The sequence below is a fragment of the Dufourea novaeangliae genome, unplaced genomic scaffold (genome assembly GCF_001272555.1).
Source record: "Dufourea novaeangliae isolate 0120121106 unplaced genomic scaffold, ASM127255v1 scaffold64, whole genome shotgun sequence".
Classification (NCBI taxonomy): Eukaryota; Metazoa; Arthropoda; class Insecta; order Hymenoptera; family Halictidae; genus Dufourea; species Dufourea novaeangliae.
In genome coordinates, this window is record NW_015373954.1 from 1575761 (window position 1) to 1599695 (window position 23935).

General features: G+C 46.3%; 1 protein-coding gene across 1 annotated transcript in view; it reads right to left on the reverse strand.

Annotated features, from left to right (window-relative positions):
* LOC107186272 (optomotor-blind protein) overlaps nucleotides 1-23935 on the reverse strand; it is a 101282-nt gene that overhangs the window by 43107 nt on the left and 34240 nt on the right. Inside the window, exons 3-4 of the mRNA XM_015574103.1 lie at nucleotides 16830-16943; nucleotides 12711-12873 (exon numbers count right to left, since the gene is read on the reverse strand). Of these exons, the coding sequence (XP_015429589.1) occupies nucleotides 12711-12873; nucleotides 16830-16943 (277 nt within the window). The remainder of the gene's footprint in view (nucleotides 1-12710; nucleotides 12874-16829; nucleotides 16944-23935) is intronic.

Here is a 23935-nt window from a genome sequence, read left to right on the forward strand (position 1 = left end):
AAGTACGGCTGATAGTTGTGGTTGGTAAAATGCATATACGATCATCTATAAAATGACTCGTTCAGCTGTTAAATAAGAAAATTGTACAGAAGAATCTAAGCAGAATTTTTCTTTCGAAATAAAAACAAAAATACGATTTCCCCGCCTCTTTCCGACGCATCATCCAAGAACGCTCCACGAGATGGGCGAAGGAACGCTCTCGCCCGAAGAATTCCAAGAATTCTCGTCTCTCTAACCGAGAATTCGTGACGCTGCCTGGACCACTTTGTTCCTCGACCCTTTTATTTTTCCCTTTTCAGCTGTTTTCTTTCAACGGGCAGACGCGTGGCACGCGTGGAAACCCTTGCGTGGAATTCGTGAAAATTCTCGCGGCTCCGAGAGGGATGACGCGGGGCGCGAGTTCGGAATTTCGTGATACGTACAGTCGACAACACGATGTTTAGACACCGTGAGAACCATTGCATCGCGGACAAGATCAGAAGCTCCCCGAATTCATGAATAAACTGCTGCCTCAGAATTTTTTCCTTCGCGCACAAATCACAGTCACGCCCCCAACTCCAAAAACTTATTTCAACCACAAATGAGCTAATTCACTTTCTAGATTAAACAGTTTCGAATAACGAATAAAAGAGGAAAACAGTACTTCGCCATTTTTCACTGACCAAAACATGGACATTCCAATTTCTATATTAAAATAATACTGTAATAAACATGTAGCTTTTCACTATGTCTTACTCAAATAAAATTATGCCCAACTCTGATTTCAGCACACAAATTATCCTGAACGTGTACCCAACCACCAAGAGTGCCCAAGAAACTACATAAGTATAAACACACACACCTATCAATATTTTCTGCCAGACAAGCTTTCCCACGTTTTCCATCCCTTCGTGGCGTCGGGAACACCAAAATTCTCGAACCAAACAGTAAAAACAGATATTCACCCATCGAGGCTTGATCCCCCTTCCTCCATCCAACCCCTCCCTTTCCCATTTCCTATCCGTGATGTATAGTCCGTGTGTGTGTGTAAGGAGTCGGGACACTTTCTCGCGGAGGAAGGGACGTTGCCCTTCCCCAGGATACACTGTACATTAACTGTCCCTCTCCCTGTCTCTCTCTTTCTCTCTTTCCCACCCTTCTTGCCTCCCCAACGCATATGCCGCCGCCACCGTCGTCCTCTACGTCCTCGTCGTACGTGCAATATGTGCACGCGCATGCACATTTTAAGGTACAAGCTACGCGCCCGTGCGTGTCACGCACACACGATGTGGGACATCGGAGCCAGGGGTGGGGCTGAGACCACGGTTCCACTTCGGGCGGCTTTGTCGTACCTACGGCTCCTTTGTTAACGTGCTTTGCAAATCGCTTCGTTCGGGAATCCAGCCTGTTTTCTTCGAGGATTCTTCGCGGTCCTTTCGCTTGTTTCACTGTTTTGTTTTCATTCCCTCGAGAATTGTGGGGGAGGGCCAATGGTGGGGGATTCAGCGGGTTAGAGCTAACGAAGAGATTTTTCGACGAGTTTCTTTGGGGTAGGTTCTCATGACATTCGAGGATTTCAGGATTTGTGGCGTTGATTGGGAGTGGCATTTTCGTGGTTCTGGAGCGTTTGGATGGATTTCGCGACAGGGGGTTGGAAATTGCTGAGTCAGATAAGAAAGGAAATTTTGTAGACAGCTTTTCTGGGTGGTTGAAGAAATTTCAGTTAGTCATGTTTTCCTGGTTTTTAAACGAACAGATAATCTGCTGGACCATTTCGTCGTGGAAAGTGGCTGCCGTCGCTCCACTTGGACAACGAGGCGTCGAGATTTGAACATTTAAGGTATATTATTAGGAGTTTTAACCGAAACTGAAGAATACGTCAACAGAAGTATACATGCAGTACGGTTTAGGGAACGTCATGCTTCAATTTGTTTCCCTTTTCCGTCGGCTGAAACAAAGGAGTAGACCGACGAAATTATCGCTTTTGTTTCTTCATCAGGCTCTTATAGAATTTCCATGGTTTTCATGCAAACTGGTGAAGCATACTTGGCTTACAAACCCAAATAACGATCGATACTTTCGTGAATCCAGTGATTCAGCCTCCTAACACCGAATTCCCTAAAAGAAGAAGACAGAATTCCCAACATTCTCCATTCCCCCTCACCCAGAACAACGTTCAACCACTTCCAAGAAACCATTTTCCATGTCACAGTCGCGTGAGTCGAGGCCGCCGGAGAATCCAAACGACACACGCTCAACCCCTAGGAACCTCACCCCTTCTTTGAGAAAGCCATCAGCCACGAAGAGCCCCAGAGCAACGATATCCCGGGGTCGACGCCATTACAGATCACAAGAAGATCCGAGCAAGTAGGAATCCATCAGTTTCGGCTCGCCCTCGAACCGGAACGTCCGTTAAGGGAAAGGGAGGAGGGGGTTGTTTGTCGATGTCGACAGGGGGGAAGGGAATGTCGCGTCGCGCGACGCGCCAGCAAGGTCTCGATTGGGCCGTTCAACGGCAAAAGACAGATCGTCTGGGATCGTCTTACCGCCTGTTCGATTCTATTAAACCGACCTACTACCCTCCCCGGGCCGGTTACACGGGTTTGCAACACACACAGATATACAGCCCCCGTCGGGGAAAATCCACCCCAGACGGAGATTCAGACCGGCTGAGTCGACTCCTTGCGGCTGTGGAATCAATCTACTAGGTTTCTTATTACGGGACTTTGCACGACGTGTCGCCAGGGGTTGGATCGAGGGATTGGTTTAGCTTGGACAGGGTTATTAATGGATTTGTAACAGGGGATTGAGGTTGAGTATCTGGTCTAGAGAGAGTCTCCTTTGGTTTTTTTTGGGGGGAGGGGGGATAAGATGTCTGACAATCGACAATTCTAACGGCGACTGTTACCGTCCGTTATCCGGATCGCCACGGGGCTATTTCTAGGGCATTGATGACCGTAACATCGATTAAAGAATAATACGAGTATAAATAACGACACGTTGTGTACGCTCTCGCCAAGACTTAGGCCTACTGTCCACTACGTCATGGAACTTTCACGCTTGCAGAACACTTTCCATGTAGCGATCAATGTAAAACATTGGACGTGTGTTCACATCATATGTATGGGAGCTCTCGCCTCAACTTAAAATTGACCCAATTGAGTGGCTCCCGCTCTTTTGCCGTTCTTTCTCATCGGAATTATACCCGAAGCCCACTTCCCGTAGAAAAATGAAAAAATGGAACAGCACGAAGGTGTACTCTCCTTGACATGCTCGCCCAATTCTCCGGCACGGAAGTCGAGGTAACCTCAACGCGGCGGAACAGAAATTACAGTGAGAACGGGACCGGGCGGCATGCGAATGGGAAACCGCGAGACGGAGGTTTGTGACTGACAGCTGTCACACGCCAACGCTCTTTCGGCCGACGACGATGATCGAAACACGGCCCACGGAATATCGATAATACGAGGAACAGCGGGAAATCGCGACAGCTGTTCCGCTGGGTCGATCATCCACACCGTTACGGTCTCCTTCTGAGGCTCTAACGCGACAGGTGACACGCGCGCCGCCTAAAAATCGTGAATTAGTCAGCTGGTGTTTTATCGGGCCAAAGGGTACGACTTTGGTTCTGTAGACGTTGCCGTGTTTCCGTGAAAAAAATGGAAAATAGGTACACCTCGAAAGCTCGAATCACAAATTCACAACAGACTATGGATCTACAATGAAATCCGAAGTGGAAATTCAGCGTGGTGATCCAGAAATGACTACTGAGAGAATCGAAGTCGCTAAATCGTGTTCTATGCGTTGTTTACACATTACGAATGCTTTTGTCAAGTTTCGAGTCGTGATTGTACACAGCTTGTCCTGGAAAAACTTTATGCCCACCAAGGTTCTGCACGTACGCTTTACGCTAATGGCCGCGGGCTTCGAAGACTTTCTTAACAGTGTGGTTGTAAATTTGTAATGCAGAAGTCAAGTAAAGTTTCGTCAGAATCGGAAAGTATATACTCCGTCCGATTAACCACATCAGGTTTTACAACGGCCAGTGTGGCCCACGTGGTCTTCAGTCGGAATAGGGTATAAATATAGGTTTAAAACAATCCACCGATACACGTGAAAACTGGTGTGTCACAGATGAGGCATCGAGGACAGCTACAATTTCACTGATCTGACGGTTTGTGCCAGACCTCCTCCCTCCCCTTAGACGGGGCAAACCGCAACGGATCCGTAATTCCAAGACAGCTCTCTCGTAGGTCGTGGCAGAGGGTGAAAGGCCCCGGAGCCGTCTCGATTCCAGAGGCAAAGCCTCAATTTTCTGGAAAGCATAGCCGAGCCGCCGAGCGAATTGCACGTGTCGAATGCTAATGCGTGCCCCGGCACCTGCGCGAGCCCCGGCAATAAGAACCGAACAAGGCGAAAGGCAGTTATTCATGAACTGCAGGCCGGACGATCAAGAGGGACAGAGGGGGGCCCAGAAGGAAAAAGAGGAACGCCTGGTATATATGCGGGCGCTGATTAACGACGCCGTAGACGAGGGTTGGTGTTGCTGCCTGGCGAAATAGAGCTGGAGTTTAAAAAGGATACGTAGACATGGCGACTTCACGGACTGCTAATTTCCTCAGTTGACGAACAATAGGTACATGGGTAGGCATCGCGAGATCGAACCTAGTTAAAGTGTCGATTCTTTGACAGAGGGTTATCCACACGCCCCTTTTTCCCCTGGTGGAGATCGAGCTAGCTCTTCAGTTACATAACCGATGAGACCTAATGTTCTTCGGCGTTAGAAATTGTTTTTGATTGGCTGTGTATTACGACGACACCGTTTATTTCCCATCGTATCCGCCGAAGAGACCGTAAACCGTGTATTACAGGCAATCTTTAACATGGTCCGATAATTCTGTTAACCGACTGGTTTCTGTCACTATATTTATCGTAAGAAAAAAAGAAAGAAAAATGTATTTAACGATGCTTATCGTCGGGCACAGCGTGACAAATATCATCCCAGCTACCGTCGCCGCAAAAATACCGAGCTGCTCGTTGTCTCTCATTACAGTGGCATCGTGGATACGGTTAGGTGGGCGTTACGAGAGGGCAGCCAGCGAAATTACGACAACCAGGGGCCTATTTATAGGCCTCTATCGGTTTTCCAGGTGGATAGGGGAAGGAATCGAGGGGAGGGGAAAAAGGACGCGCGTGTAGGTAGATTGAACCGTGTTAATTTCACGATAAAATTGCTGTGTCGACTCGTTTCATTATCTCCTGTTTAGCGCCTACTCCTCCGGCTCTAACAACCCTTGCCAGTCCATCGCGGTGACTGATTACAATCTTTATAGTGGCCGTGGTGTGCCTATATGTGTGTGTACGTGGCGTTGCTCGTGGTGCCGTGTGGACGTGTACACAACCGCGTTATACCTCTAGCCGTCGCGATATAAAGCGGTATCGTGCAATTATCTCCGCTGATACCGGTTAGGTACGATTGTAATAGGTATTTTCGACGCGGCGCTGGTTATTAGCGTTACAATGTCCCAGGGCATTTGTGCAACGTCTAATGAAATTATCTTGCCCGTCAACGCGTCGCGTATATACCTACTCTTTCAATAAGTCGCGTAAACGACAGACAAATACAAACAGTTTTCGATACGACGATAGATATCAATTCGTAGGCCACGGTGAAATTTCATATTCGTGTTTCTCGATTATTCGTGTTATGCAAGTTCCCCTTTGGAGAATTCAAAGAACAGTCGTAAGGTTCTCGACGGAAAAAATTACGATGATTACGGGTGGGACATATGGAGCGTGCGTTCGATCTCGATGAAGAAGAATGGTCACGGGGTCTCGGTTCGCGAGAAAACGAGCACGTTGGGAGAACCCGCGACGCCTGGCGAAACGCAATAATTACGTGGATCTGGCCCCCTCTCTCTTTCTCTCTCTCTCTCTCTCTATCTGTCTGTCTGTCTCGCGCCGTTGGCGTGCCCGTTATGTCATTATCCCATTTATTATAACGATCAGGAGCCACCACCACTACGGACCGGATTCCACGCCTGTTTCTCGCTCGACGAACGCAAATTGCCCGGCACTGAATCGCCCGACGCCGTCGCCGCCGCGCGATGATGTCTTGATACGGAATGCGCGATCGTTAATCGAGTATGGAACCTAGGCGTTCTTCGCCAGTCGTCGACGGTAATGCTACGTCTCGTTCCCTTTCCCCTTCCCCTCGGGAACGTTCAATGTTACGGCTTTTAATTAAAAAAGAAAAATCTTCGACGACCGTTGATCGAGCGGCGCACCAGTATACTGCAGCCAGATGCTTTTCAGGCATCGGTTAATTAAAATGTAACTGGGATCGATGCGAATCTTAGTCGAATGTATGATCGAATATTGAAAGGGATATTTTAATATAACTGCTGGTTAATTTGATCTTGATTTTTATGGCTGCGAGAATTCGATTATTTTGTACAGCTTAGGTAGTACTGTAGGGGAGGTATTTTTAGTATTTAGGTATCTTTTTAGATTTTTTTTTGCAGGGAAGGTATTTTTGGAATGAAGTTTCACGTGGATGAAAAAACATATGAAAATTACGGTATGCAGTCTTTCGGTGTAATTAGAAGCCAGGCTGGGTTACGAACATGTAAATTCACTTGAGGGCAAAAAGGAACGTGTGAATGAGTACCTCGCCGGAGTCCACCCCTTTGCCACCACCTCTACTGACACATCCACCCCCTTCACCCGACCAGAATCTGCCGCAGAATTTGCACACGATCATTACCAGAGAGGAGCATCCCCGAGGGAAATTTGCAGAAGTGCGTGCCCGAATGTGGTCATGGCGAAACGATACCCGTAATGCCTCTGCGCGAGAGGACGAGCCCTTCTCCGAAGACGATACCTGTGCGTGACGTGTCAATACAAGCTCACGTGTTCAATCGTTGTACATCGAGAAAACCTTCCACGTTTTTCGAACCAATGGATTTTGTCAACTGTCACAGTCAACGTGTCAATCGAACCGATGGATTTCGTTAATTGCCATATCAACGTTACGTCGAGACTCTGTAGTCTTAAATTATCGAAAGAATCACGAAATAATTATTAAAACTACCAAGTTAGTAATAGAAAGTTAAAAATAAAACTCAAAATTACCTACAGAAATTTTTTTTATACTACTCGCTATTAAATAAGCCATTCGAAGGCATTGTAAAACCCCAACAAGAAATACAATATACCCAATAGAAGTAAGCTACTTGTTCTTCGGAATAAAAATCTTCAAACTAAATTCACTTAATTCCAGATCATTGAGGGTTGATAGTTTTCTGCATAAATTGGCCCAATTATGCTTCAGTGAAACTGGTGTCAGTTAGATTTTGTTAAGAGAAGAAGAAAGTGGTCTCTTTTGAAAAGTATTCCCTCGATTTCCATTCCGATCGGGAGAATCGAGTTCGATAACAAGACGTGTACACACCAATGGCGCGTGCAACACGCTCGCGGAACGCGCAGGGTATACACGTTTCCCGTGCCTCGTTGGAACACGAATCGGATCGGTGTTTGTTGCTCGGTGAACAGCAAAATGGCCCCCGACCCCGCGTCGAAGCTCACACGCACGACGCCTCGGCGCGCACGCGATTTCGCAATGAGGCCGCGTGTGTGTGCGTGGAGAGAGCAGTCTCGTGTGTGAATTTGTGGTGGAAAGAGGGAGAGAGAACGCGCGTGACGTCGCGTGGGTGCGTGCCACGGAAAATCGAGCAGCGTCGCGACGCAAACTCGAGGCGTGGGACGAGGCGTCGAAAAAAACCGAAGTCGTCTTACCCGAAAAGTGACTCATTCGGAAACGTTTTTTTTTCGTACCCTATAAAATCTGACTCTGTCTCTTACTGATTTCTCGTTCGACTGATTATTAGATTGCGGATATTTAAGTATTTATAGTAAATTTTAATATACAAAACGCAGTCAAAGACAGATAAAACTTAACGATGCTTGGAGGGTTCGGATGTCAGCCAGTGTTAGTCACTCTTTTATTGAAAATGACTTGTGCCGTCGGAAATACACTTTCATTGTTTATTTTATACGCAACCGGTTTCATATACAAGGTGTCTCAAAATAAGTATAAGTCCTTGAAATGGGTGTTCTCTGAGGTGATTTGAAACAATTGTTTCCTTAGCGAAAAAGTTCTCCGAGGCTTTGCTAACGAGATATTAGCGAAAAACGCCGACCAATCAGAGTGCGAATCTGTCGGCTGAGCTCCCGCGGTAGTGCGTAGCCAATGTTACCACAGTTAGTATTCACAGGACCGAACAAATCATCGGGAGAGTCGGATCCTGGTCGAGAGTCGAGTCGAGAGGGAAAACGCTGCCCGTGCAATTTCCCGCGTGTACAGGACACGCGTGCCGGACACTGGATAATTAAAGCTGCGAGGCACGTTTGATCGAGTTTCGCTCGACTCGTTCGACCGCGTTGATTGTTTCCCGTTTTAATTTTCGAGCAAGATTGGAAAAAAAAGAATGCCTCTCTCTCTCTCTCTCTCTCTCTCTCTCTCTGTCTGTCTGACGGACCAAGCGTTGGGAAAACGGACATTAAAACTGATTTTCCGTGAAGGGTGAATTCAAAAAGCTACGACATGTTTCTCAGGGCGATATTTTGATCTCGAAGCCTGTACGAACGAAGAAATCGATATTTGTATTTTCTCGTTTTTTCTTTCCGTTTCAATTAAAATAAAGTAGAGATCCCTATTGCACGTGTATTTAAATACGCGTATGTTATTTCACATATGTTTAAATACACATCCACTACTTCACACATATAAATATACTTAAAATAAAAAAATTAATTTAACTAAATACACGAGTATTAGCGTGTCTTCATTTTGAGTTGACATCATTTTTCGGATACAGTCACTGATTTTCGAAAGCAAAATATGGTTGTAGAAAATAGATACGAAAATAAGTTTGAAACTAAGTATCCGAGAATTGCTGAACTGGGAATGAAATATTTTAGCATCCATTGCCTCCGATATAGATGCTTTTTAGCTGTGGGGAATATAGCTACCAACAAAAGAAGTCAATTATTATCGGAAAATGCAAAATATATCAGCTATCTTGTATCAGAACAGACAATTCATTGAACAAATTCTGTCGATAAAAATGACATTTTAATTTATATTTTTACCAACAAACTCGAGACTTGTGAAACCGTAGTCTCGATCCATAAATTAATATGAATGTCCTAAAAGTTCCACGAACTAAAATAAGGATGCATTAATACACGGCTAACTAATTACACGATTATTTAAATGTACGTGAAATAGTACACATGTGCTTTCAATACACGTTCAAAACTACGATCTCTAAAAATAACGGATATTGCATATACGACGTACTAACATTTCCGAAATTTCGTTGACCCTGCACTTGGCAAGAGTTAGCAGACAACCTACTTCCAAGCGGATCGTGAAGAAGTCCAGATACGGGTGAAAACTTCGGACACACTGGATGATAAATTTCGCCCAGATTACCGTCCAGTTTTCCTAGTATTTCAGGTGTCGCCGCTGACAATCTGTCGCGTCGCTATCGAGCTCATTACCGTCGACGTATATAATTAGTAGAACGGGAATAATCGTAGGCAACTATTAGCAAAGAAATGAGGGGTTAGGTATCCATTGTAGGCGATATCGAAGCCCAAGCGCGTCAATAGGCTTGCGCCTTTTGTCGAAGCACTCGAAACGAGGAGAGAGAGTCGTCCGGGTCCGTCTTTATGCGACGAGCTTGGTCGATCCGGGTGAAAAGGACGAAATGCCTGGGTCGCTTTTTGGCGGCGCGGATTAAACGACGGGATCAAGTATTCTTCTTGATAAAGCTAGCTCTCTCGAGTACTCGCAGCGGAACGACTAAATCGAGGAAAAAAAAAACACCAGCGACAGACACTGTGTCGTCCGTTTGACGTTGTATGGACCTCTTCTGCTATTTATCACCCATTCTCCCCACGACCTACTAAATATTAGAGGCGAGAAGACTTCTTCGTTAAATGACCAGAAGCTTTTATGAATGACTCACTTTCCGAAAAAAAACGATAAAAGCGATTACCAACAACCTTTGCGATAATCAACTTGTCTTAACTAGGGATCAATCATAAGAAAACAGCCTAAAATCTCGTGACGTCCTCTGGAATTCTTACTTTTCATTCTTGATCGAGAAAATGTAATGAAACTTTTATCGTCTAGGAGGAGGAACGAAGAAGGATAGAATCGAGGGCAGCTTTCATCACGTTTACCACGAAGAATCGATCCGAAGATACCGATCCATTAAACCCTCCCGCGAACCACCACATTTCGACTAAAACCGTTCACTTTGAGCGCGTGTTCCCACGCAGCACGGTCTCCCGAAAGGTAAATTTGGCTGAGTGGACGTCCCGTTGAAACGGGAGCAACAGGAACCCAGGGTTCGCCCGTTTTCCCGGGTGTTTGCTGACCCCGTGGTCCTTTAGCCGGTGTTTGCTCGTGTGCCAGGAGAGGGGGGTCTCGAGACGCGCACTCGAGAAAGTCGTCTCGAAGGACTCGTAGACGTCGAGTGTCTCATTTTTGTTTGCCGCCTCGGGATTTTCCCGACAAAGGGACTGCCGACCGTAGGATCAGAGATCTATCCGCTCCCCTTCGAGCGAGGTGCAGCGGCCCAGAGTGCTGTTTGCGCTAATTTCGCCTGGTTTCCTCCGACCTGATCTTCCCTGCTAACACCGAGGGAAGAGGAAATTAGCGAAAGAGGCTAGAAGTCAAGTCGAGATTCTTCGGGACTGTTTTCTTGGGACCTGATCCGTTCGAGTGTTATTCGAACGTCTTAAGATTGACTTCTCGACGGTACACACTGTCGCCTGAGTGGCTATTTAGGCTGAGAGTAGCTAGGCGACTGTTTTCTAGTCGACGTTAAAGAATCGAAAAATCTCCTAGCCCAGGAGAGTGCCCAAATAAATCTAGTTCCCGAGCTATGCATTAAGGATATTCAGAGTGTCTAAAGACACCAACAGAGCGGAACAGAAAGGCTGATCATCCCTAACCGCGACCCCTCCCGGGAATCAGGCCCCTTCGGCTCGGATGAGAGGAAAAAAAAAGACGATCCAGCTGACGAGCGCAACGATCCTGGCCATCTTATCTTCCGCTCCACATCCTCGCGACCAAAGTGTCCCATATTATCCCTCGGAATCCCCATCTTCCCTGAATCTGGAAAGGGTTGAGCCGGCTGGATGGGCTTGTAGCTGCTACAGGGGTTGCCAGGCGTCGGGGTATTTTCTGGGCTCGTGCACAAACTGGTTCGGAAGCTGTCCCCGGGTGGGACGTGGGTGAACCGTGGTTAACGTCGTGGCCACGTTTACCTTTCGACCGCCACCCCCTCTCCACCTCTCCAACAACCCCATACGGGGGCCCACGGAGCAAAGAAAAGGGGAGAAGACTGGTGGCGCACCGCGCGATATGCGGTGGCCAACGAGTGGGACGAGAACAAGACGAAGAAGAAGTGGAGGAGGAAGAAGAACAAGAAGAAGACGAAGAAAAAGACTGGTCGTAACAAAGGTCGGGCTGTGCGAGCCATTGACATCGCGCTGGGCCCCGGCTGCTCAGGAGGACTAGATTTCACGAGCCAGCGATGCAGGATCCTTCAAAGGACGCCGACACGGACTGCCGCAAAAAGGATTCGCAAAAAAGGTGAACGGTAGGAGGGAGCATAGGAGGGGGTGGGGGGCAGGGAGAGGGGTGGGGGAGGCTACTGAAAGAGCCAGGCGTCTTTGCGAGATGCTGGCTTCCGCAGGCCCCTCTTCTTCTCAGAGAAAAGGTGGGACGGGGGCTAATAGAGAGGAACAGAGACTGGAGGGGAGAAGGGGGTCGCTGCAACTACTTGACGGCGAAATCCATCGCGATAACTTAATCCCCGGATTACCCTGCCGGTTAGGAATCCTCGCGGAAATCCGATCGTGTCCCATCCCCCCTACCTTCGCTCTTCACCGCTTCTGTTCCACCGACGTTGGAATCCCTCTGTTTCGCTGCGCGTCTCGCGGAGGAAACACGGGCCCCGCAGTTTCCGGTCCTTTTGCTCGACCCTTTGGTACCTTGGTCGTGGGAGGAGATTTCCGGGACAAGTATATATATATATATGTATGTACGGTTTGAGACGGTTGGATTCATCAGGTTCGTGATTCTATCTTTACAGAATCTTGGAGACAGACATTCAATCGATTATAACTTCAATCAGTAAAGCGAAATTGAAAAATATACGTCACAACGGGATGATAAAAGTAAATGGTAGTGAGGATATATACAAAGGAATCGCATAACGATTTTAACACTCAATTGTTATGTCCAAAGTATGTGAACGAATCTGTGAGTCACTGTAGATCACGTCACATAATTTCTCTTGAGATACTGAGAGTCAGTTGACCTGACGAGAACATTTCGAATAAAACCGTTAGCAATACTTCATCGTTTTTTATTCTCTAGCATCTTGAGTCACGAATCAATAGCCTGCTAGATACCGTCGTGATTGGCGTCGAAGTTGCCAAGAATTCGCGAGATTATCGTCGATCAAAAAGGGTTGGGTCGTCATCGTCGCGTACCTACGGGTGGGCAGCGAGAGCCGCTAACGAGCTTTTAATCGGCCGATCGTTAGGTCGTTAGCTTGGGCGAAGTTAGGCGATTAATTGCGAGAACTCGGAGCTCCGACTTAGTGGCTAAGTAAGTAAGTAATTGTTTGGTTGGCGGTACGTACAATACTTACAAAGTCGTGCTTGTCGCTGATGTTGTTAGTGAGTTTGAGTTTGTGGAAGCTGACGACCTTCTGCATCCATTGCTCCCCGGTGCTCGGCGAGTCCGGATGGATGTACATTCTCTTCGGCATTTCCGGGTCGGCCTTCCCCGCCACCATCCATCTGCTGCAATTTAAAAGTTTCGACAAAAATCGTTAGAAACGATCCAATAATGATGAAGTAGAGAATAGGGGAACTGTGATTAAATTTCGGATTCAGCGATTTTCACACGTTGGTAGATAATGATCTATTACTCTCCAAGTGTTATAAATTTTTAGTATATACAGGGTGTTCCACCTAATGTGAGGTCCTTCAATATCTCACTTGTTTTGTGATAAATAAAAAATTTTCTGAAGGTCATATGTTTTGAAATTTCAAGGGCATCGATATGTTTTTAAACAGGGCTACATATTTTTATCTTCGTGGCGTAATAGTTGAGGTTAAGACCAATTCCATCACATACAGTACTGTGATCTTCATGTGACCTTGAATACGAAAAATCCAAAAATCTAAGGAAGTAGATTTAAATAATAAAACAACTACGATAAAGGGATTAGTGCAATGATGTGTCGTAGTTGATGGACATCACTTTGAGCATTTGTTTAAAATAATTTCTCTGAAAGTCAAAAGTAAGGGAGATATTTAAGGTGCTCACGATAAGTGGGACATCCTGTATATAATAGTACAACTTTTGTTCAACAATTCCAATGTACACACGTTCGACACACAGAATGAAATATTTCTGCACTGATTTTCCAGTCAGACTCGTTAAGCGAGAGAGAAATCGCGACAGAGATGATTGGGCCCGTTGTCGCGGCAGTGTGTATGTTTCGCGTGGACGAAGCATTGATCGAGGTGTCAAAGACTGAAGTTTCTCGTCGGTTTCACGACCGTCTGATTTCCATCTAAGCACCGGCTACCACACGATTGTTGTCTTTCGAAGGGAGGGGCGTGTCCAAACGTTCGTAGTCCGATCGTCTTAGGTGGGTCAAACGGTCGAACGAAGAAGAACTCGTTCGACGAGTTCCAAAGTGGCTGCGGTCGCGTGATGTAATCACGTTCATTGTGGTCTCCGTTTCGTTTCGATGCGCCCGCTGCCGTCCCGCCGTTTTCAACGGTCTTTTAACCGCGAGGGAAGTCGCGTACGAGACCGATTCTGGTTACTTTGTCGTTTATCTCGAATGGAAACAGCATGTACCTGCAGTTTCTGGATCAGAACCTAATTCCTCATCAGAACCCAATTCTTGATTAGTTTGATGTGTAGACACCATGTAATAAGTTTATTACGATAAAAGTTTTTACCGAGATTACTAAATTAATGTTAACCATTTTGAAATTTATACGTTAAATTTGTGAGATACCTATGTATGACTCAGATGGTCAGAAATTGCTCCACCTGCACTTTTTACATTAAAAGTTAAATTATAATTTAATTATTATTATATCTGCACTTTTGTTAACACCAAATTAAAGATAATTCTTTTGGAACTGGGTAATTTTTCTACATATACGTTAAAGAAACAGCGATAGTTACTCTTCAGGTGCGTACCCACTTGTGTATCAATGTGGACAGGCAATCGTTGCATCGTTGCTTATGAAAATGTATCGTATGATGATACGATACGATGATCCGCAACGGTGATACGATACAAGGATACTGAACAAATGGATACGCACCTTTAAGTGATCAGTAACTGGGTCCGTAAGAGTATAATTTTATGCTTTCGAATAATTTCGATACCCCATTCAAGAAATGTGTCGACATTTCGATGCAAAAAACACAAGAGTTATCCACTATATTAGTGTACCATTTTTTTTCAATTGAAAAATTAGCAAGCCATTTATGGAACCGACCTAATGCTTCGCAGGAAATACAATAAACACGGAGTTGGGAATAGGATTTCGCGAGACGGCAAAAAAGTCATCCAGAAGCTACATCGAATTGGATCCCGTTTCATTCACTCGCGTGGGAATCGGCGGAACCGGGAATTTCGACGCGGGAGATTCGCCATTTACGCGGCTTGGCCGGTTAAGGAGCCGGTTCGCTGACACGTTTTCTCGGGATTCCATCGCTTTGTCCTCTGTAAGTCGCGCGGGCGAATTTCCCGGACGGTATTCCCGCGAGGGCAATTATGTTCCGTTTAACACCCTCGAAAACGCGGATCCGTTTTTCTTCTTCCGGTTGAAAAACAGAACGTTATACCAGGCGGTTCTTGATTGTCCGTCCGATGCGTCGTGAGAACACGACGCGTCTGAATCCCGGACCGCTCGGGAATCCTCGAGATTTTCTGGGAAATGCTAATGGCGGATAAATGTCTGGCCGGAAGACCGCGTGTACATTGTGCGTAAGAGATTTTTCGCGAAGTGTACATTTTGCAGAAACGATTCGATACAAAAGAATTGTATTTATTGAAATACTCATAGTATCATTAACCGTACACGTGCTTTATATCATTCTGAAAATGTGCACACTTGTGTGTTCGATTGTTTTTAAGCTATGACGAGTATACTAGACAAAAGTAGGGGAAATGCATTTTTTGTAAAACTGAAATAAATTCTAATAAAATGACAAGATTACTATTACGACTTGAGCAACATCTATTGTAAACAAAGATACTGCCTTATCAAACAGCTCGAGGACATACACTGTTTCATATTTCTTTTTTTTTCCAAGTAATTTTTTGTATTCCTGGCGAATATACTTGACATAAACATCCAAGGGGTTAACCTTGATTAAAAAAATTTTTTCCCATAAAATCAGGAAATAAGTTATTTTCAAACTATTCAAGACATTTCTTAAAATATATATATGTTTTTATAAATAATATCTATGCTCGCAACAAATAACGAACTAGCAGTCATAGTAACACTGTTTGTCGAATGTTTGGATGTCATTTAAACAAGTTTCGTACTGTCGATCGTTGAGAAATGTTCTGGTTATTGTCACTAAAGTGATAAAGTAGACGTCTACTGTAGTGAATAAATATAGTTAGCGACTTGCAATGCAATGAAAATTGATAATAATGTGAAATTAACCCACGAGCACCTTGAACTTCCTCCGATTTCGAAGTGAAAACATTATTACGAAAGGGATGAACAGAAAAAGCTACCAAACACTCGATCGTATCATAATCATAAAACGCATAAATTTCTGATCGGTGAAAGGGGCGAGTTAAGTTATAAACTCAAAACGCGATAATAATGCCTGTCGGACCTGTTCGAACGTATAATTTCCAAACGCGTAATTTTTTCTTCCTTTAAAAGAGGACGACGCGCAAATTCGTGCCGAGGTGTCACTATAATCAAACTTTTCGAACGTGATCGTTTCGAAATATAAATCTTTCCCGGAGAAAGCCATAACTGAAATTACAGGCTCGACCCACCGGGCGATAAGGAGCTTCGCCCCTGCCGTTTACAGCTCGTAATTCCGAAGTTATAAATTTAATCCCGGGAAATTCGAGCGATGGAAAGTTTCACAGGAAAGAATCGAAATTCCCAGTGTTGTACAAACCGAACTTTTTTCAAAGACACACAAGATCAGTTTAAGTAAAGGGAACTAAAGGAAGTGATAAAATTTTAAACCGATCAATTTCAAGTCTCCATCGACGTAAATAAAACTCCAATTTAATCGCGACATTATATGTCTTCAAACGACTTTCACCAGAAACCAATTCTCTCACTTCATCATCATCATCATCATCATCATCGTCGTCGTCGTCGTCTTTCTCGTCGTCATCATCATCATGGTAGTCCGTCCCAGAATAAAACAAGAAAAGAAAAAAAGACTCCTACCTCCCCGCGAGCGCATCGCAGAAAGTGCCAACAGCTCCTCAGTGCAACGCACGAAGGTATCGAATAATCAGATAATTGCATTAATTTCCGTGTTCCGAGAGCCGCCTTGCGCGCTCGCTACCGCTCGTCTCGGCACGAAATCGCCTGGCGTTTCGAGTCAAGTAAACAGCTCTTGTCGGGTTCGTGGCGGTAGTGGCGAGCACGATTCGAGGAACAGTCACGGGGGATCGTTAACGGGGACCTGCCCGTGACAATTAGACCTTTATGAGTTTCTCGAACACACGGCTTACCTGTTGTGAAACTTGTATCTGTAGTCGTCCGCCGCCACGATGTCCAGCAGAAGCATGTACTTGGCCTTCGCGTCCAGTCCGGAGACACGGAACTTCATCTGAGGGAACATCTGCCTAGACACCGGATCAACAGATACATTTCGATTAGACATTAATAATATCGATAATAACAACAGGGATACAAAAAAGGAGCGGTGAGTAGTCTGAGTTGTATTCTATCAAACGATTGGAGGTACTCAGACTTAGAACCACTTCAATCAACATTGACTAAGTCAGTCAGTAATGTAGCTAACAATAAAACTTTTAACTGTACGTCGTTTTTAACCTATCTGTTTGGTCACATGCCATTTCATAGCATAATCCTAATTATCATCAAATAATAAGAAATTAATAAGTTCATTCATGTTGAAACTATGCTTTCAATATTTTAATGTATCACTTGATATGACAGTACAGAGTACAGTGTATTATCGATGAGTGATCGGAAGGTCCTCAGCACTGACAAGGAAAGGTCCCTCGGTTTAGCATTGACTTTTTAATGATAGAGCTTGGGATTCTGAAGCCACCGATACTTCCCCCTTGTTCTTTTTGACAATCATTGAGGATTTACTGTACATCACATTTTCAAGAGATTAGGGTAAGAACGACATACGGTTAAAATTTTTACTGCTGGTTACACACTGCGGACTGAGTCAATCGATGGTGTAAAATTAGTCGAAGTTAGGTCGAAGTGGTCCTTAGATTAAGAAATAATGATCTCAGGATCAGGTCCAGTACATTACTTATGATCTAGAGAGAGTCGAACAAATATCGTGACTTAGCTTATAATCCATATTATTTCGCAGGGAAAATGTCCATAGAAATGCAATCCAGCGATCGAACCGTTCCCCGTATTGAATCTAGGTACAACCACAATCTTTCCCTTAGCAAAGAGGATTCGTCGAGCATCGACGATTCAAAGAGTCGGACCCGTTCGAAATCTCTATCGGGCCATTTAATTCGCTCCACCGGTCGCTCCTTGGCCAATTTCACAAGGACAAGAAATAGTCGAACTTCCCTCGAAAAAACCCCTTTTGCGATTACGCGTCGTCAGCAGTCCAGGCTTGCCCGGTATTTTCACGAAGCCGCGGCTTTCCTGTCGCGGCTGCCAGTGTGTATATACCCGTACATTACAAAGCCCGCGCGGAAAAAGTGAAAACACGCCGATCCCGGGGCCACGAAATGCTGCTGGACAGTAGACGTGTTTCGCTTCCCTTGGTCGCAACACGAGAGCTGGTCCACATAAACACGCACACAAGAGAAGAAGAGGAGAGCCACAGGCACCAGAAGGCGCCCTTTCTTCGTGCCACAGGGATTATAATTCCCCGACGTGCAACCAAGTTCCTCCCTAACTGCGGAGGAGCCGCGTGCTGATGCTCGCCTCTGCTCTCGCCACCGCCAGGATCTGCTTTTTATTCCGGGGAACGCGCCTCGGCCAGCCCGTCCACCTCTGACAGCATCGCCGATTGACTCGTGCACGTTTCTATTCCGACCTCTCCACAGCATTCCACCGAGTGTCACCCAGAACGATGCCGCGGCAGCTCCGGCAACTGGCGAGCCCCCTCGATCCGCGATTTATTCCAACGGACGATGAATAAAACCCAGCTGGTATGGTTTCTTCTTCATTTTTTTTTTCCCTTTCTTTCGCTCGATCTGTCGATACCGAGATAAGGGGCTCTGCGATGTGTGTGCGTCTGTCAGAGCTGGGCGTCTTTAACTGGGTACCCTGAACGCACGTTAACCCTTTCGATACTCATGGCAATGAAGAGGCTGATACCCTGGCCAAAACAGCGAATCAGAACAATCTGACAACTGTAATTTTGTTGCAATGACCGATTTTCGGGAATCATTTAAATACGAATGTAATATGAATACTAACCGATTCACAGAGGACCAACGGAGAATGAAAGGAAAAGAATATTTTCAGCAGTATTTCAGAAGCAACAGGAAACCATGGTTTGTAAACAAAGACCTTACGCGAGAGTTTATCGTCACAATCCATCGGTTCATGTCTGACCATTATAATCTGACTGGCTTTCTGGCACGTGTTGGGTTACATTAAATATTTCATAAACTAACAGCCATATGTGGTTGAAAAAAATATCATTGGCTTCAGAATTTTAAGCTCTATCACTGTGCTAAACCTCATTAAAAAGTCAGCGTTACACCTGGGGACACTTCGAACACTCATCGATTATTTACTGTAGTCACGCGTTCGTTCGTTCGTTGGCAAAACGTTCACATCGACGAGCCAATGAACTTTTTCATTCATCCGCTTCCAGTTTATGCGGCGGCGAGCGTTAACGAACCGCGAACAGCCGACATTCACACCGAAAAATCCCCTTTGAAAGGGGGTCGGCCGCGCGAGCAGCGAGTCGCGAAGGAACTCGTGGAAGAAAGTCTTGAATGAGATTAGTCGAGTCTTGCGGGAACTTCGTTATTTTCCTTCGTGCAATTACGAATTTCGCGTGGTTGCGGCCTCTGAATAAAAATCAACGAAGGAGGCTGTTACCCCCTCTCTCTCTCTCTCTCTTTCTCTCTTCGCCAGAATGAGCTCAGAAGGGGGAAAGTACATGACGAAGGCGTGCCCCGACCTACCCGATTGCCGAAAAATTGGCCAATTATGAAGAAAGATTGCGAGAGCGAGAGCCAGAACCACGATCATCCTCGTTTCTTTTCCTTCAGGCAGATGCAATTATACAATACTTTCAGCAAGAAACGATACAATAGACCACATTTCGAGGAAGCAAAAAGAAAGAAAAGAATCATAGAATCGCCAGTCGAGTAGTCACCGACAATTCCAATTGACACCAGACAATTCCGTCAAACCAAATCTCGATGGAAATATTGCTTGCCGAGAGAAGTCGCTGGTTGGTATATACATATACACGTAGTTAAGCTCCCTCTAATTGGGAACAATGGATACGGCCAGAGGATATCCCCTGGAGCCGGTGGATGTCCACGGGGAGACGTGCCGGACTTATATTTATCGGCAACGCGAGCGTGCGCGCGGGCACCGCAACAACGTATTGTTCGTTCAAGGGGCCAACCTCGAGGTGCTTTCTCAGACACTACTCGTTTATGGCGGCTAATTACCGTAATTGGCCCCGGCCGTTATAACGACGACGCTTAAGGATACTCGCGCCCGTTAGCATACAAAAGTACAATAATTCGAAGAGGGGTGAGGGTGGCGGAGGGGGCACACACACCGGCTATTTCTCTTAAGGCAATCGCAGCTTCCATAATGGCGAACAACGCGCGCGCGTTTCACGAACGTAGCGCCGCCGCCGCAACTGCCGCAGTTAGCTCCTCTTTTTGCGATCTTTTCGCGTTACGGCTCGCCCGTTCGTGTGCTCTCTCAGCTTTTGAACGAACCACGGACCGAATGCTCAGGAGGGGGTGGAGAGTGTAAATTGGAACGTTCGCGGCAATGGAATTTTAATTCGGCCCCCTTGCAACCCCCTTTGGGACGGATTTTCCATTGTGGAATTTCTATAGGAACTTCTGATCCGCGAACACCATTGTATACCCTTATCGACCCAGGGGAGAATGAGGAAGAATTACTAATGATGATTCGAGAAAGTTACGAAATTAAAATTGTACAGTTCTGGAGTCGGCAGGTTTTACCGTGCGACGAGCTGACCGTCATGGATGATTTTCTGGGTCAAAAATGGTCTCTATTCCCACCGGAAATTGCGGATAAGTTGCATCTCTAAAGCTTCGAGCGGTGTGGAGATGAAAGAATCGGTCGATGGTTAAACGGCTGCCCAGGGATTCCTGGTAGCATCTGCCTACTGTCCTGGATCTAGCGTCGAAAGGGAGGATCGATTCTCTCTCGTTCACGGTGAACACGCTGAAGGACACTAAGCCGGATTATCCTGGCTAGCCGAGCCAAAATAGTCCCGCGAGAAGGGACGCAACGATCCTGACGGACCGATCGGTGTGTGACCGGACGAACCAGGTTCGATAGATTCGCGAATGTATCGCGTGGAATTGCAAAATCTTGGAATGATATCCTGGGAAAAACAGTTGTGGCGTGTGTGATCGATTCCCCTATTTTTTATCATTCTACTTCTTATTTAAAAAAGACGTACTACGTAAACTGCTCTCACCTTTTGTTTACGAAGAAATGTACTACTGCGTCATCCAACATCAAAGTGTTGAGGTGACATACTACGTGAATTGAAAAAAAGTGGTGGTCCACTACACCATGCCTAAGCATAGAAATGAAACCTATCAAAATTTCCATTCATCTGATATCAGAAAGAAATCACGCTCACATTTATCATGCCCCATTACTCCAAAAAATTCATAGGTCCACATGACACAATCACAGATCGATAACTACCTTCCTAACCACAGGGCCAAACGTGAATGCCCAACGTGTGTTAAAAATTTTAAGGACATTCCTTAACGAAACTCTTCTTCCCAAGGCATCCTCGGACGCCCATGCTCCCAACCGCTACTACGTCATTAAACTGTTAAAAATCCGACATTAATGTGTTAATAGACCCGTACCTATATACCTACATGCAAACGAATCGCCGCGTGCGTACTCCCGCGCTTTCGTAACGAGCAGATCACGATAAACCGGCTTTCCTGGATCCCCGCGTGGCCGGTGGTTGCACCAATTTCCCGTCACATAATTCACCGTCGCGGCCTCTGTTACACCGGGGCAATGAGCAAATTATCTGGCCCTCGAACGACGTCGTACCAGGCTGCTGAAAGCTGTAAATCGTCTGATAAAGCTCTTTGACCGGCCCGAAACTGTAACTTTTAAAGCGGCCGATAAGGGAAGCAGCCCCAAGGAGAAGAAGAAGAAGAAGAAGAAGGAGAAGAAGAAGCGGTCGCTCGGGGCCGGACGCACCGATGATGCCTCGGACATTAACGAGCCAAGAACAGCGGGGGAAGGGAGAGGGGAAAGGGGGGCCGTTTTTCGTCGATGAGAAAGGGCGTAACCCCGTGACATTCCTTTCAAGACGAGGCGTCCTCCGGTTTAATGGGCCCTCCGCTCGTTCAGATTACGGGAAAAGAAGCTTGGCTCCGGGCGGCCCACCGTTTTTCGAACACCGACACGTGTTCGGGCTTACGATTTTATAAGGGAGTACCCTTTCTCGCCTCGCTAGGAAACTCTCTCTCTCTCTCTCTCTCTCCTTGTTTTTCCAGGCGTCCATCAGGGAAATAAATTCCAGACAGGCTCTCAGAGAGACAGAGAAAGAGATCTTCTCGCCGCAGGAACGGTCCCTTTGGGAGTGAGTTACTACGTCCGAGTTATTCCAACACCAGAAAGACTGATTGGCTCGAATCCGAATGGTCTTTCGATACCAAAATCGGACCTTGAATCAGCATGCTCGATACGGATTGGAAGAACTCTTCTCACGTGTTCTTGCTCGAATACCGAAATTGAACGTCACACTCTTGTAGCTTCCACTTCGTCGACTAAGGAACACTCCGCAAAGGCTTAAATCACTCCTGATGATCCTTACTCTGTCGTAACCGTTCTCTATCGGTTTGCAGAGATGAAATTTCACACTCACACCACCATTGAAAAAGGTCTTTACGTTCGAACGGAGTGGTCGTGTGCCTGTCTTGCTTTGGGGGAATCTTCATCCAGCCAGTCACAGGATTCTGTGACAATCAGCCGAGTCACAATCGCATTGAACGACCAACCTAGATGCCTATTGACTTCGAGTCACTCTATGAATAACTGCGACCACGCTGCTCTGTCCTAAACAACTTAGTCACTCTTACTTTTCCCAAAGTCCGAACTCCTACTTAATCATCCTCTACTAAGGTTCACAAGCACCTTCTTCTCACCACAGAACGACAGTATATAAAACCCTATGCAATTTCAGAAAAGCTCACGCCTGGGTCAGACCTAATTCAGACACAGCCTCACGAACTCGACAACGTTCAGTTTACAATTCGACTATTGCGACACTCTCTTACGTATAATTGAATAAACCTCTTCAAGATTTTTCAAAAGTGTTGTACTCGATTCTGCGACTCGGAATCCAACAATCGATCGTATTTACGTCGAGTATGCGAACCCCGATGCCAAAGTCCAAGAGCAGCGGAGTCCAACTTTCAGGACACCCAGTAGACCGTGTGTTGTCGCCGGGTTTCCGCAGTGTGTGGCAGGTGGAAGCGACCTCTCCTTCTCTTTCTCTCTCGCTTCCAGGAAACCTCAGGAGCCCGCGGTGATGCGCCAGGACGAAGGGCCCCACGATATAAGCGCGGTGAGCACAGCCACGTCCCTAAATTCTTCTCCCTTTCCCTTTGTCTCCGCGGTGCTCCTTGTCGCTCCCCTTCGGACCAGGGCCACGTTCCGTCCTTCTACGTGGACTGCTGCCGCCGTTGCTGCTCCTCCGGCTCTCCTCCGTGTGTCCTCCGTGGTCTTTTTATTCGATAGTCTCCACCGAGCCAGAGCCTCGTCCTCTCTGCCCTCGCTTCCCCATATTTGTTTCTCAGACGGCGCTAATTTTCGGCGTTACGGCTCTATCGGCTGAAGCCGATCTGGACACCGCCTCGGGCCATCTTTCTCTCTCTCTTAGGATTCGCTGCTCCCTTCTCGGCTCGTTAACGAGAATCGAAGAAACAGAAGGGGGGATCGATGGCGCAAGGCGACGACGTCTTCTAGCCGATGGAACACCTGTAGATCGACGCCGAGCCGCGTGCTTGCGTGCCTAGGCCCCTGTGTGTAGCCTGCGCGAGAGCTTCGAAGCCCAGGAGAAAGATCGGTGACGGAGATTGCGACGTCGTCGGTTGCGCCCGCTCGACTTCTGGCCCCATCGATGGCTGGGTACCCGGGATGAACGATTATTGGGCCTAACCGTTTAAGCACCGGCTGTTTTTAAAAAAGGGGGGGGGGTTGCTTGTGGATTCTGATGGTTTGGAACCTTTTTGACCCTCTTGTTAGAGGTGTCTTGAATTTATGGAAAAGCAGAGGTTTGATGCTTTCATGGCCCAGCGGTATAGAATTATTACTTTTGAGGCTTTCAGGTGTAAGTCCTGGGTGAATTTGAGGTAACGTCATCAGGGGATCGAATGACATACTAAAACAGTAT